This window comes from Passer domesticus, chromosome 22 (genome assembly GCF_036417665.1).
Source record: "Passer domesticus isolate bPasDom1 chromosome 22, bPasDom1.hap1, whole genome shotgun sequence".
In the NCBI taxonomy this organism is placed as follows: domain Eukaryota; kingdom Metazoa; phylum Chordata; class Aves; order Passeriformes; family Passeridae; genus Passer; species Passer domesticus.
Window position 1 is genome coordinate 3,856,015 of NC_087495.1, and position 14,894 is coordinate 3,870,908.

Consider the following 14,894-nt stretch of genomic DNA (forward strand, 5'->3'; position numbering starts at 1 on the left):
GGCACAGCCAGATGCAAATAGAAGTGCAGCTGGTTTTCTGTTCACTTTCCCCAGAGAGGTTCTGGGCCTGTTTGTTCTTTTAAAAGCAAAAGAGAAAGATTTCAGTCTCGTTAAAGAGGGGCTGGGGGAGTGATTACAAGTCCTGCTGTTTAATCCCATATTTGACCCTGCTCCCAGAGACAGCAAACCCACCAAAGTCTCTCCTACCTCAGATGCCCCCCTGAGCTTTTTGGGGTTTCCTTTGTGCAGCACTCAAATGAGTCACCAAATGTCAGGCAAGGACAAGTTCCAGTGCTGCCTCTCAGTAAAGCTGTGAGTGTAACCAGCCTCTGAGGGAGGGAGAACTCAGTAAGAAAGTCACCTTTTCCACATATTCTTGTTTTCATAAAGTATATCTCCTATAGAGTGCAAGATGCTTAATTACTCATTTGTAGAAAATCAATTGTCTGGAGAACACTGAAATACTTCCCAAGGTACCTTAGATATACTTAGATACATACTATATTTATAGATATAAATTTTATTCTTGAAAAGAGTTATTTTTCCAACCAAAGAACAGCAGAAGTTCTGACATGAGGTTTTTGTGAGTGACACAGCAGAGGATGAGTGAGCTGCAGACATGCTGAAATGGTCACAGGTAGCTGAATTACAAACATGTGAAAACCAGTCAGGTCTTTTCTCCATCCCTCTCCCCATTTTCCCTGCTTTGTACAAGTGTAATAAATACATTTACAAACATCACAAATAATTGCCATGAAGCAACCTTTAATGATATGGACTTAATCAAAATTAACCTTTAGGCATCACTGAAAAACAGCACAGCATAAAATCATTTTCCTGCCTAAACTCATGCATCTTTTTTTTTTTTTTTTTAATCAGTAACTTGCAAATTTAGACAGAATCTTTGAAGCCTTTGGATTCCAGAAGGGAAACATCACCTTGCAGCTCACAGTTCACCAGTGACCATATACAGTAATTTCTGTAAAATACAAACTGTCTGACAAAGGAAAAGAATAAGCAAGTAAGCAATGCCTCTGTTTAAAGTTATTTCTAAGGATTTGGTGCAATTTTAAACTCTGCATGATGGTGACAGGCTCTGTTTTTTTTCCAGACACCACTAGTATTGCTCAAAGCCCCAAATTAACACACACTGATGCTGACTTAGAAGTCCTGTGTATGTAACACTACCTGAATACCTATGCAAAATAAAGTCCATGGATATAAAACAGAAAATGTCATATAGAGTCCATTGGGCAAGGCATACAGGCATAGCAATAGTTTTAGAACTACATAAATGTAGTTGATATTATTTACAGAGGGAAATGGAGACAAACATTATCATCAAATACATTGATTTTATGAATTTTTGGAAGATTTTTCACTTACAACAAAATGATCTGCAGCTCCAGCTCCCTGGAAAAGTAAAGTGCTCACAATCCATTTAGTGCAATAACGCTGGCTACAAAACTTAAGAGGAGAAAAAAAAATTTAAGAACTAACACCACATTAGCTAGTGGGACCAAACAAACAAAAAATAAAATAATTTTTGAGTTTAAAAGTTTGAGAAGGAAGAGAAATTAAGATTACAAAGCAGACTAATAAGAATAATTGTCCAAAGTCAAGTCTTTAGATTGTCAGAAGTGCCAAATGCCATTGTTTCTCAAGTTACTTGTCCCAGCTGTGTCCTGAACACTCTTGGAGCCAGCTGCCCCATAAAGAAGGAAATGGCACAGATATTCCTGCAGCTGTGACACCATGAAAGCCCAAACAGAAATGAAAGGTGAATGTACTCATCAGTCTGACAGCTACCAGCCCTTGATCTCTGAGTGCTTGACTTCATACTTTCAGCAGTATTCCTCTGTTTAAGTCAATATGAAACTTGCTTCTAGAATATAAAAATTGGGAGCAGATGACAAAAATGAGGGGTTCTTACAAGTTATGTATTATGCTTTCAGCACTGGATTACAGAAAGCCACAACAACTAAAGATTACACACTTTATTTCACTGGCATCATAGATCAGAATGAACTTAGGTGAACAGTGAAGTACAACCCATTTAAAAGGAGAGACTCCCCAGAGAAAACCCTTCTTCTGGATCCAGGGGCCAAACATCATCTACAGGGATGCCATGCACAGCACATGGGAGCACCAAATGCCCACCAGCCTTGGCAGAACTTGGCTGCCTACCCAAATACAGAGGCAGACTGACAGGGGCTTTAGAAATAGCTTCATTAATGACTTCAAATTAACTCCTGGCCTTAACTAGAACTTGTAAAAATTCTCACATACCACCTTCTAAAATCAGAATAATTAAGGAGTCTCTCAGGTAATGAAACCCAAAGCCCTTTTAGTGGTTTCACTGAGATGTGGAAGATGCAGCTGTAATTGATAAGCACTTACCCACTGATCCTCAGGCTTGAGAATGCCCCAAGGTGAGATTGTACAAACAAGAATGATGAGATGGAGGCTTCCATGAAAATGATTTTTCTTATGAGTAAAGTTCATGAGAGTAACGTTCTGTCCAAGGGAGGTTGATGGGAAAAGACCTTTCTCCCCAAAACTGGGTTATGGACTGCTGCTGAATTGGATTATGGACAAATCCTCCTGCTAAGTCATCACAAACTCCTGCAGTCTTAATTAAACTCTAATGAGGAATGGAATATGCACGTACTGGCAAACATCACCAGGGACCACAGCCAGGACCCCCAGAGTGGGATGTGGGAGCCAGGCTGGCTCCCACAGAGGTGTTTTTAGCAGTTCTGCTGGTGGGAGCTCTGTGCACCAGAAGCCCAGGGCACTGGACAGAGGACTTACACCACCCAAGCAAGGCCAGTTCTCTCAGCCTTCCCAAAGTTTTGAAAAGCACCCTCCAGAGCCAGGCCTTCCACGGGCAGAGGCTGCAGGTTGGACCTGCAGCTCCCCGACAGGAACCACCACTGCCCTCGGTGACCAGGGCTGCTCTGCCTGGCCAAGGAGGTGGCACCTCCTGCCCCCAGCCTGGCACGTCACCATGCCCACGGTGGCAGTCTGTGCAGCAGTGACACAGGGAGCTTGTCCTGCCCAGGTCTCCTGCCCCGTGCTGGACAATGGCAGTCACCCCAGGATACCAGCACCCCAGGGCACGGCCCCAGCACTCCCTGCTGCCCCCGGGAGCACAGACAGGCCTCTGCCACCTCGGGGAAGGACGAGCAGTGCCAGGCGCCGCTGCCTCTCCCTCACCTTCCACCGGCAGGGGAGAGCCCAGCAAAGCCAGCACACACCTTTCTTCCCGTGTGCCAAGCCCACTGCTGCCATCCCAGGGGGCACAGCCCGTGGTGACAGGGAGGCCAAGGGTGAGGCAAAGAGGCAGCAGAGGCCGAGGCAGCTTGTCCCGTTCACTCGTTCCGCGCGCGGGGCAGCAGCGGGCGCTGCTCCTCGGCGGCTGGCAGCTCCTCGGCGGGCAGCAGCTCGTAGGTGACGCAGAGGGAGGAGAAGAGGCAGCCCAGGAAGGACACCAGGCTGGAGAAGTACATGGCACTGCTGGCGCTGCCCACGGCCGCCGTCAGCGGCCCCATGGCCAGGGCCACGAGGATCTGCGCCAGGAAGTACTGGCAGCTCAGCAGCGAGATGTCAACGCCCATGCCGCGCCGCGTGCCCTCCGCCTGCGAGCCGACGAACTGCGGGGACACGGGCACACAGTGAGGGGCGTCCCGGGGCTGCCGGCCCTCCCCAGCCCCTCCCAGCCCGGGGCTCACCTCTCGGCTCTGGTAGTAGTCGCAGAGCAGGGAGTAGGGCAGCGTGCAGAGCGTGGCGAACAGGATGCCGTAGGTAGCGCACAGGGACAGCAGCACGTAGACGTTCCTGGAGAGCGTGGCCAGGCCCGTGCCCAGCCCAAAGGCCAAATATGCCACAAAGTACAGGGTCCGTGTGCTAAACCGCTCCTCCAGCTTCTCCAGCACGGCTGTGAGGAAATGGTACAGCTCTGGGGTGACCTGCAGCCCTCCCACCGCCACCCGCTGAGGGGTCACCCTTGCTCAGGCAGCCACACCTCAGTGGGACCACTGAGGAACTGGTGGCTTGCACATGACAGCCAAGGACCCTTCCAAATCTGGCTTCCACGATGCAGCATTGCTGCCCTGTCTGCACAGAGGGCAAGGCAGAGCTGAGGCCTGGCAGTGCCCCTGTCCCAGAGGGGTAAATGGGGTGGGCAGGCAGAGGCATGGCACACATGACAGAGTGCTGGGGTGGCACATGACATGAGTGCTCTGCTGGGACACACAGGCACTGGGTGGTGCTGCACCAGAACTGTGCCTATGGTGGCTGCATGTATCTCTGCATTCTATGTACTTTGAAAATGCCACTTGTGAAAGGAGCCACATCCTACAAGAGATGTGTCTTCACTGGGCTGCTGACCTCACCTGCTGTCAGTGCAGGCCAAGCTAGGCAGCAGAGGTAAAGGGTGAAAAAGAACACCCTGCTACAGCACTTGTGCCATGTGGTAGGCTGTGAGCAACTAAACACTGGCCTACTTGTTGCAGAATCACCATTTTTAAGAAATATATATTTTCCCAAAGCAGAAGTTAAGACAGCTGTACCAAGTACCTGAATAGAAAGCAGCACTGAATGCATAGATGCACATTCCCCAGCAGCCCATGGTGACCCCAGTGTTGTACTTCTGATACTCATCTGAGTTGTGAGGTGCTTTTGGGTTCCCCTGGAACACTACTTCTCCCATGAAGTCAGTATAAAACAGTAACATCCCCTCAAACGAAAGCCACCCTGAAAAAGAGAAAAGTAACTTATTAGAATTTGAGAATATCTGTTTCCCCTTAAGATTACATGGATGTTATCAGCTGTATTACAAATCACACCCCAGGACAGGTTGTGCAAGCTGAGTGTTACATAATATCCAGCCACATTTATCTGAGACCGCTGCTCCCCCTGCATAATGCTGCAATGTTTGTTAAAGACATTCAGGCTTCTAAAGACCAAGATTTACCATTTGAATTCCTAAGTGGAAACCTCGAGGCTGACTAAAGGCCACAAAATACTGGTTTAGCAAGACAGAAAAACAGATGACAGCAGTCTGAGCTGTCTTCAGGTTCTGACAGGACACAGCACTCAGTTTAACAGAGTGGCTCATCCCATAGTAATTTCAGGTTGCTGTTATCCTCCCACACAGGACTGGAAGGAGTGCTTCTTATGTCATGGTTGCAGCCTCCAGAGTGCCTCTGACACAGTGAAAAACTCTGCTCACAAATTGGCAGCAAGGCCATTGATGTAGATAATCCCCTAATTCCTTTGAGTATTAATTACCTGGTCCCTTCTGTCCAATTCAGTGTAAACTGGAATGACTGCAAGCCCTTCCTAAACACCTGGGTTAAGACACACTGGTTAAGAGTGAAGGCAATGCTGTCCTGGTTACAGGCACTCCTGCAATGCCATGTTCCACACCTCCTCTTGGCCTGTTCTGGGACCCTGCACATCAGCAAAGGGAGGAAAGTAAATACCAGCCTCAGGGTGGAAGCATGGAAACAAAACTAATCTCATCTTTCTGCTTGTAGAACATTCCCCTTAAGATGTGCTGGTTTAGGCTCTTGTTCCCTTTCTAGGAACACAGGCTTTACTGCTTTGCTGGGATGTTTGGGGTTTTTTTCCTTTCTAATTGTTCTAAGAAGGTTCCTCATTAGTATCTATATGGAAGAAATCAATTTGTCTCTATCAGCAGCCATTGTAGCAATAAATAAAATTGAAAAAGGTTCACCCAAGGTAGAGCCCTCCCTTGTGGCATTCACATTCTCTGAAAAATCCCTTTGCCCAGGATTTTTCTCTTAGGAAGCTGAGAGGCCTCAGAGAAAAGGAAAACAATTCTTATCTCATTTGCTTCTCCTGTGTTGTGCTCATGTGGAATGTGTTTGGAGATTGTTCACCCACAGGTGATTGTTTCATTGCATTCTGCTGTGAGTTGTTTTCACTCTTTGGCCAACCAGGGCCAGGCTGTGTCAAGACTCTTTCCAGAGTCTTTCAGGAGTTTTCATTATTATCTTTTTAGCATTGAGTAAGTATCCTTTCTGTATTCTTTAGTATAGTCTAGCACAGTATAGTACAGTATTCTTCAATATAATAGAGTATAATAAAGTAATAAATCAGCCTTCTGAGAACAAGGAGTCAGATGCATCATTCCTGCCTTCATCAGGGGTGCCCTGCAAATACAGAACTCCCTGGTGAAGGCAAGAGGGTGCTTTGGGAGTACCTAGGAAGTGGTTGATGCAGAGGTTACGGAGGGCCTTGGGCATGTGGCAGATGGTTGAGCACAGCAGCTTCACAGACAGGGGCTGCTCCGCGGCCTCGCCCGGTTCGTTCAGCTCGCTCTCGTACTTCACCCCGTTCAGCAGGATGTTGGCAACCTGCACCGTAAGAACTGCCAGGTCAACAGCACAGCAAGGGAGGCACAAACATCCTTCAAGCAGATGTATGCAGTACTGCACACCTATCTGATCATCTGAAGGTTAAACTCTGCTGCTGGAGTATGTTGACTTGGAGGTTAAGAAGTGTATTGGACTGGAACAAGTGACAATGGCAGCACTGCACTGTGGCTTTCAGTGTGCTTGAAACAGTTCCCTTCACTAGGGGACTTGGTAACCACATTCAGATGCACAGGCACAGCAGGAATGCATAAATTCCACTGCATTTATAGGAGCTGTACCCACTTTCAGGTGAATGTGGACACTGAAGTTTTAGAGACACTGAGGAAGAAGAGGATGAGTTTAATTGAAACACATTATCATTGCTTGCTAACCTCAATGCTCAACCTCAGTGTGCCCAGAATGTAAAATCCTGGCCCTAACAAAGTCTGCTCTCACAAACTGGGTCAAAAGTACAGCAACAACAAACAAAACAAACAAAAAACCACCACCCCCAAAAATTAAAATAAAATAAAAAATCCCCAAACCAAACAAAAAAAAAAATAACAGAGGACTGTTTACCTCATCCCAGATCATAAAAAAATGGGCCAGCATGCAGAGGTCTCAGACATTCCAAGTTATCACCAACAGTGGGAGGTGAGGTCAGAGTCTTATCCCTCAGTAAGGGAAAGCTCCCCTCCCTGATGGAGCCAGATGTAATGACTGCCATAAGGAGAAGCTCATGGGAGAATCCTATCCCTGGCCCTATTTTGCAGGTCTTTCTGTGGAAAGGGAAGATACAGGCTCAATGAAAATGTGACCTTTTCTACGTTCATGTGGTAGCTCCCTTGGCAGTGAAGCAGGACTAAAAATACTGACCTGACTGTCACAACTGGCCCAGTTAAGAGTGGGACATTCCCATTTCTGCCATCTTAACAAAGGCAGCTGACAGACTGCCAGCCATAATTCACACTCTACCCACTACTTTACTGACAGAGTCATAGCAGGTGTGCTGTTCCCATGACTTTTATGAGGAAGCTGTCACAGGAGTCTTTAATGAATAATTTGTGCACCACATATTTAAAACTATTAATAACACTCATGTTTACATGATCATATTGATTTCCTGCTCTTACCTGTTGGCTGAAGGTTACATTTCTTCTTCTGTTATTCTCTGGGCAGTGTCCTGTTACAGCATCTGGAATGGCCAAGGTCTGAGGTCTTTTCAAGATCCCCGATGACCGTGGCTTTATTGCATCCAGTGAGCCCACTCTCAGCACATCACCATCAGACCCTGATGTTAAGCTGCTTTCCCCTTGCTCCAGAATTCCATTTGCTCCATGGTAGCAGCCATCAGGCACCCGAGGAAAGCTGACACTGACAGGCTGCCTGGACAAACTAGCTGGAAGTGTCATGTAACCATTATGTCCGCCTGTAAAACAGTCTATAAGCACACTGTCAATATTTGAAGTCCCAAAGGATGATGCAAACTCATTAAGTCCTGTCAAAGAATTGTCTCTGCTGATAAAACTCCCGTATTTTGGCGTGAGTGGGCTCATGGGGGAAACAGGACTCGTAAAACTTGCATGTATGTGAGCTGAGTTATGAGAAGCAGAGTTTTCATTTACATTGTCCTCAAAGAAGAAAGGTGGAGAAGGAGGGAGAGGAAGACTTGGACTTTTCATCACCTTTTTCTTCCTGTTAGAGGACTTTAAGGGTCTCTCTGGGATGCTAACTAGAGTCAGCACAGTAGCAATAGTCAGTACAATTGAGGTGAAGACATAGATGACACGAAGTTGCCCTCCTACAGCTTTTCCAAAACTGGTTTTATCCCAGTGTATTCCTCCAACAACATAACCAAAGCCACCTCCAAGACCTGGTGGAAAAACAGAGCTAAGATTATCTTCCCTATCCAGTCCCACAAGTCAGTAGCAGCACAGCATCGCTTGTCTACTGAATCATGAGTAGAATCTGACATTTCTGTTTTACCATTTGACCCCTTTTCACTTGATATGCACTAATAAACACAGCTGTGCCACAAGGACAGTCTGCATGTACCAACACGGTACAGAATGAGGGAGAAAGTGCTGTGAAAGTGATGATACAAATAATTAAAAATTATTATTTTTCTTTGCCAAGAACAAAACACCTTACCTTTAGCTATTTCAGTCCGTAAACAGAAGTGTCCACCAGCCTTGTGACAAGGCTCTGCAATCATTCAGCTAAGACTGTTTTCCTGAAAGTGAAAATCCATTTTCCTCATATGAGGAATGCAGATCTAACTAAGACAGATCCAATCACTTCAGAAGTGCAGCAAGCTCATTACTCAGCACTGTGCTGACAGTGTACAAAACTGCCACTGTGTCACTACCGATGAACAGGGAAGTTTTGAGAGCACCTTCCTCTCCATTCACATGGTGAAAGTCTTTCAACACTCTCCTTTCTTACTCACAAACACATTCAAGAGTGTGGAATAGTCTCCTAGAACAGGGCAGCACAGCAATTGAAGATGACAGCAGTGAGGGATCAACAGCACCCAGGATGCACTTTTGCCTCCAACAGAGCAACTACAAGACACATACTCCACACCTGCAGGAAGCCAAACCTCCTCCCTCAAGATAATTTTGTTTCCATAGGTCTTACAAAATATGTGAGGGACCGTCAGATGAACAGCCTGAGACTGTATCTTGTTTGAGTTGAGGTTACAAGAGCCTTTTGCAATAAATTGATTTTTTTTTACAGTTAATTAGTGATACCTCTCAGGAAAAGACCAGTGTTTACTCCCTGCTTTCCCACAGCAGGGCTTGTTAACTCAGGGCTCACATCTCCCAGGAAGCACCAAGAAGACATACCTGCTAACAAAGCATGGATGTTGAGGCCCCTGTCTTGATCCACTGGGCTGCACACATCCATCATGTAGGCATGACTGGGATTGTCTGCTGAATCTGCACTGAAGTCCATGAGGACAACACCACAGACCGTAAGGATGATCCCCCATTTGTGGTTATTCTCAGTGTCAGACAAGGCACTCCCTATATCTTTGCCATTCAGCATAAGTGAGAGCCCAAGCAATGCTCCTGGGAACAAAACCAAAACAAAATCAGTCACTATTTGTAAGGAAGCCTGCAGAGCTCCAGACTCCAAAAGCATTATTCTACCTGCACAGCCTTGCAGCAAGCACTATTGCTCTTGTTCATATCAGTGCAGCCTGGGAAATGAGTGTGGCTTATAGGACACACATAATCCTCTTCCACTGTTCCAGCTTAACAAATGTCTAGTTTACTTTGGCCAAAAACATCCACATTCTTGACCCTCAAAACATCCTTTCAGACTCTGAGAAGCTTTAATGTGTGGATCTGCAGCTGCCAAAGCATCAGCTGTGGCACTCACCATCTTCTTCAGACCCACAACACCCAACACCTCAGGAGCTCAGTGCCACAAGGGATGTCACAGAAGAGAGATGCACAACATTTTAAAGTGTTATGGCCATCATTTCTAAAAGACACACCTACTGCTAAAACCAGAATGAAAGGTCTTCTCCTCCCAAATCTTGATGTGCATCTGTCACTCCAGGCTCCCAGCAAAGGCTGTAGCAAAAACCCTAGAAAAAAGGAATGACCAATGGACAGGATTCTTCTGCAAGCCTGTTTCACAGAGGAGTTAAAACAGGCATGCCTTGAAAGGCAGTTGAAGCAGGACAGCACAGTGCAGTGACATCCCCAGGCAGCACTGGTCACCCAGGGGCACACACAGCACTGCCTGGCACTGCCCAGGACAGGCACTCAGTAACACCATGTGCTGCTGCTCACTGCAGGGCACTGCACCAGCAACACAGAGTTTGACACCAGGTGAAGAGTCAGAGTACAAGTTACACATTCTTAAGCACTCTGTTCCTTACAAACTATTTCATTTATCCCATATCACATGTGAGATTCCCTGCAGGATTAGCTTGGGAAACAGCAGGAAGCAAATATGGAAGTAGGAAAGATGTTTGTATTAATCTGTGCCAGCCTGTTAGGAGGGGCCTATCTCTTCTTCCAAAGCACATGTCGTGAGTACAAGGAAAGGCAGAACAAAATTTTCCAAGTGGTATCCATAGTAATGGATGCACTCCCAGCCCTGCCTCTGTGCTAAGGCAAGTAACTCAATGCCTGGATCACCAGTGGTGGATGGCCTTTCATCATTGGAACACCTCATTTGTTTCAGCAAGTTAAACAGGAGAAGGCAATCCCACTCTGCTTTTTTTCACACACCCTTGAAAACTGTCTCTGTATGCTTTTTTTCATGGGGACATAAATGGATACACTGATCTTCTTATGCTTGTTTTTAAGTACAGGAACAGAGCAACCAAAGGTTACCCTCACACAACTTTTAAGAAGTTGAGAAGCTATTAAAAGAACAGGTATTTTGAACACATTTGTCTTATTTCAGGCAGGGCACAGCAAGAATTGTCCTCCTATTTGTTTGTCTAAAATTATGGGTAGTACTTCTTAACCTCGAGAGAATATACTCATGAACAGCTGAGGTATTGCAAACAAAAAATTAAAAAAAAAAACATAGTGGAAAAAATAAGAGGGAAGAAATAGTACACAAAAAGTTACCTAATATAGGGCTGATGAACCACACCATTCCATAGAGCTGGTCTGGCAGCCCCATCTGCAGCAGCACAGGGGTAACATAGGCTGTTTCCATGGCATAGCTGAATTCAAGCCCAAAGAGAATGCACCCGTTGAAAAGGAGCTCCAGGAAAGACCTCTGAGGCTGGAGGTCCCCGAAGTCCACCCGATCCATGGGACAGGGCGTGTTGGGGGGCGGCGGCGGCGAGGGCCGGATGTGCTTCCTCCTCTTGGGGTGCCTCTTGAAGTTGTTGGCCCGGTGGCTGAGGTGCCGCGTGGGCAGCGCGGCGCAGCCGGGCACCGAGGGCCTCCAGCCCTCCTGAGGAGCCACTCCTGACACGAGCGCGGCATCGCCGGCAGGGCTCGGCGCAGACGGGGGGATCATCGTGGGGCTCTGCGAGACAAACAGCTCACAAGAAAATGGCTGAGGTAAGAAAAACTTTAATTTTTTTTTTTTAATTGAAGTTCAAGTCATTTGTCAACATTTCACATATGAAGTGTGGCCTTTGTGTTAGTTACAGCCTCTTCTTTCCACCTCTTGATGGAAGGATTTGTGCTTTATGGGCACATCTCCTGCCTCTTTGCACAAATGAGACACCAGAGATACTGTCTAGGTTACCTAGGTACTTGCCTACCACCACAGGGGATCAAAACTGAAATATTTAAAACAATTAACAGTCACAGATGTCACACTTCCCAGAAGTTCCCAATGGGTCAGCAAAGGGCTTACATTTATGCAGAATTCACTTGGGTTAAACTTGCTCAAGCTAAAAAAATAAATCATAATTTCAGTCTATGTTTACAATAATGCAAAGCTGTGGCCTGGCAGCAGATTCCAGACCCCTGCTGCAACATGAAATCACTTTGGCAAGAAATCCTTTTGCTACTGATCCTAGGACTCCTGCTGCCTGTGCAGAGGCCAAGGCTTAATGCAAGACTTTGTTCTCAATGACCAAGTTTGGTTTTATTCCTATTCCCACTCCTGAATTCAGCAGAGATATCTCCACTGCAAGGAGGGGGTCTGATCCTTAGGAACTGAATCATGAGAAGATACACACCCCACAAGCCACCCTCCAAACTGCTACTCCTCTTGCAGTGCTTAATGGTCCCCAAGTGCTGAATAGGCTCCTTGGATCTCATCAGAATCACTCCTGTAGCCAAAGCCTGCAGTGTGGTGGGTAAAACAGCCAAATGGTTTCCAAAATAGCACATCAGATAGATGCCAACAGATCTGCTGCATAAACCACATGTGATTTCTTGATTCTTTTTGCCAGAAATGGAAACAGCTCATGAGTGAAGTCTGACCTTTTCTTTATGCCTCCTTGCCCACAGACCAAAGCTGCTGCTGCACAAGAACAGCTCCACACCACCCCATCCCTCTTCACCAAACCCTCACAAGTGCACACTAGTGAGTAAAACAAGTCTCTTACTTTTTTGATCACGATTCCCCTGGGGAAAATACTCCCAGCTCTTCTACTCTTTGGCTGTACAGCACTCCCCTAAATCTCATTTTCTGCTTCTTCCTCTGGCTCATTTCATACATTGCTCTTCCTTCCTGTAGCCCTTAGTCTACACAAAGCCACAATTTATTGTAGATCCCAACTATGACCAAAAGCAGAACCCCACAAGCCCGGGTTTTCCACCACACTAGCCCAAGCTGTGTTAAGCTCGGGGGATGATGCCTCCACAGACCAATCCTCAGCTCCATGCAGGCATCCAGAGGCACTGCACAGTACAAAACTGCCCAGCACCTCACAGGAGATTGCAGTTGGAGTAACTTGAGTGCATTTGGGGGCCAAGGAGGATAAGGAAGGATGAGAGTGAGAAGGCATCTACTGAAATATTGCTAACATTGTACCAAGGGTTTCCTCCAGACTGCTCCTCCTCAGAAGAGCTGTCTATCATGCAGGAAAGAAGAATGGGCAATTCATAATCCCAGCTGCACATCTGGACAACCCTCACCTCACACAGCACCAACAGCAAGCTGCATCTTGCTGGGAAGGCTCATTAGCCACAAAGTCCCAAACAAGGACCAGCAGAAAGAGAAGCATGTGGAGACTTTGTGAAGACGTCTGCACCAGTGCTCCCCTTGACACTGCTCCTCCAAATTACTGACAACTTCTTATGACCCATGTCTCTCACAAGCAGAGTACTTACTTTGCAGAGTACCTTTATCAGCCTCCAGGAAAAAGTAATTTCCTCACAATGAGAATTTGTTAAAAATTAGGAGATACCTGAAAGAAGACATAACAAAAACCCAATCAGATTCATGGCAGTGGCTCTAAAAAACCCTTTCTTTCACAGAACCATGACAAAGAAGATGAGCTAGCAGCCCCCTTCACTACTACTATACCTTGCCATTGGCACAGAGGGTGTTATCTCCTTATCTTCATTTATTAGCTTGATTTCATACTAGATTCTCCTTTATCTTCCTGCTCTTTACTGTGTAAGAGTTTGCATTCAAAGTCCTAAGTAGCAATGTTTTAGTGATATAAAGAAAGACCCCCCACACATCGCTCAAAAATACACGGTGACCTGCAATTACTTGAAATAAAAGGCTATTATTGACAGCATGTCACTGGTCCAGCAGAAAATCAGTGTAAAACTATGAACTGAGCCTATATCCTCAATCCCCCATCTTCCTCAGCTTACTGGTGGTTCACAGAAAGACATCTCAAACCTGCCCTGGGGTAAATCTACGTGGTGATCACAACAGCGACAAGGCAGGAAACCTCTCCCTCAGTGGAGAGGGAGAGGAGAGGGCTGCTAGCCCTCAGTGTCAGTAGTTATTTGGGATTTTTCCTGCTCCACGGCTGTTACACCAACACTTGCACAGCACAGTGTGGAAGGCGATGCCGGCTGCTATCCGCACGAACGTGCGCGCTCGGCAGGCAGGGTCATCTCCCCTCACCGCTACGCCGAAAATAAGTCCACTTTTCTGGCAGAACATGGTTCCAGTTTCCCTGCGTCGGGTACCGAGGGCTCCCAAAACCCCAGCGTCACCGGCGCCGCGGGGGAAGGCCGGCCCTGACCCTGGTGCTGACCCGGCCGCCGCCTGCCCATCCTTTGTGCCGGCCGGGCAGAGCCGCGCCGCCAGCGCCGCTCCGGGGCGGGCCCGGCCCCTCGCGGCCCCTCGCGGCCCCTCACGGCCCCTCGCGGCCCCTCGCGGCCCCTCGCGGCCCGGGCCTCGCGTTCCCCCCGCGCCCCCGCTGCCGGCCGCCGCCTCACCTGCCCGCCCGGCCCGCACTGCGCCGCCGTGACGCCACCGGGCCCGCCCCGCGTTGGGCCGCGGCCGCCCCCGCCCGAGGGCCCCGCGCCGCTGCCGCCCGCCCCCGCACCGGCACCGGCACCGGCACCGGCACCGCGGAGCGCCCCGGGCTGCGGCGGGGCCGGCGGAGACGTCGCCCGCAGAAGTCGCCCGCTGTCCGCGCCGCTCCGCGGCCTCGGTGCGGCAGCGCTCGCCGCAGCCGCTCCCGCCCCGGGCAGATGCGCTCATTCCCGAATTGGCGCTGGTGGGGCGGATCGTGAGAGTCAGGTTTTTAGCGGGTACAGGGGTATTTTTTGATAGGCCTGTAGAGGAGATGCCGTACAACGTGATGCACTTCTCTATTTAAGAGCCTTCGCCTTCCTAGGCAAAAGAAAATAGGCAATTTTATTTTATAGTGCCGTATTTTGGGCTTGTGTTTCAAATTTCCTCATGGTAGTGCAAACATTTTATTTTATTTTAAAATAAAACTTAAAATTCAGAGCCTTAATCACATTAAGCATTCTCAATTTTATCATCCGAGGTTACCATAACACTGCAAGAATCCTTAGTATATATTAGTATTTAGGTCTTGTATAATTTATTGTAGCAGGAAGATGGCACATAAATCAGTAGTCATAGTAGGAATAA

At 47.5% G+C, this 14,894-nt stretch overlaps 1 protein-coding gene across 7 annotated transcripts; it reads right to left on the bottom strand.

Moving 5' to 3' along the window:
- Positions 1 to 500: 500 nt before the first annotated feature.
- SLC45A1 (solute carrier family 45 member 1) lies at positions 501 to 14,482 on the bottom strand. Of its 7 annotated transcripts, none has more exons than XM_064397446.1 (10): positions 14,228 to 14,482; positions 13,157 to 13,233; positions 10,985 to 11,393; positions 9,892 to 9,984; positions 9,236 to 9,460; positions 7,520 to 8,259; positions 6,233 to 6,386; positions 4,582 to 4,758; positions 3,735 to 3,940; positions 501 to 3,656 (listed from the first exon to the last, which is right to left on the bottom strand). In XM_064397446.1, exons 3-10 carry the CDS (start codon positions 11,382 to 11,384, stop codon positions 3,375 to 3,377), a joined length of 2,277 nt encoding a protein of 758 aa, XP_064253516.1. In that variant the 5' UTR covers positions 11,385 to 11,393; positions 13,157 to 13,233; positions 14,228 to 14,482; the 3' UTR covers positions 501 to 3,374. The 7 variants fall into 7 exon arrangements, with proteins under 7 accessions (XP_064253516.1, XP_064253514.1, XP_064253518.1 ...); XM_064397444.1 differs by having other exon boundaries at positions 10,985 to 11,408; XM_064397448.1 differs by having other exon boundaries at positions 10,985 to 11,423.
- Positions 14,483 to 14,894: the final 412 nt, after the last annotated feature.

Bases quoted from the DNA above. Each gene is read 5' to 3' on its own strand.
- SLC45A1 (XM_064397446.1), bottom strand. From the start codon at position 11,384: ATGATCCCCCCGTCTGCGCCGAGCCCTGCCGGCGATGCCGCGCTCGTG. The intron at 9,985-10,984 runs GTAACTTTTTGT...CCTTTTTTCTAG, and splicing joins GTTCATCAGCCCTATATTAG to GGTTTTTGCTACAGCCTTTG. The intron at 3,657-3,734 runs GTGAGCCCCGGG...GTGTCCCCGCAG, and splicing joins ACTACTACCAGAGCCGAGAG to TTCGTCGGCTCGCAGGCGGA.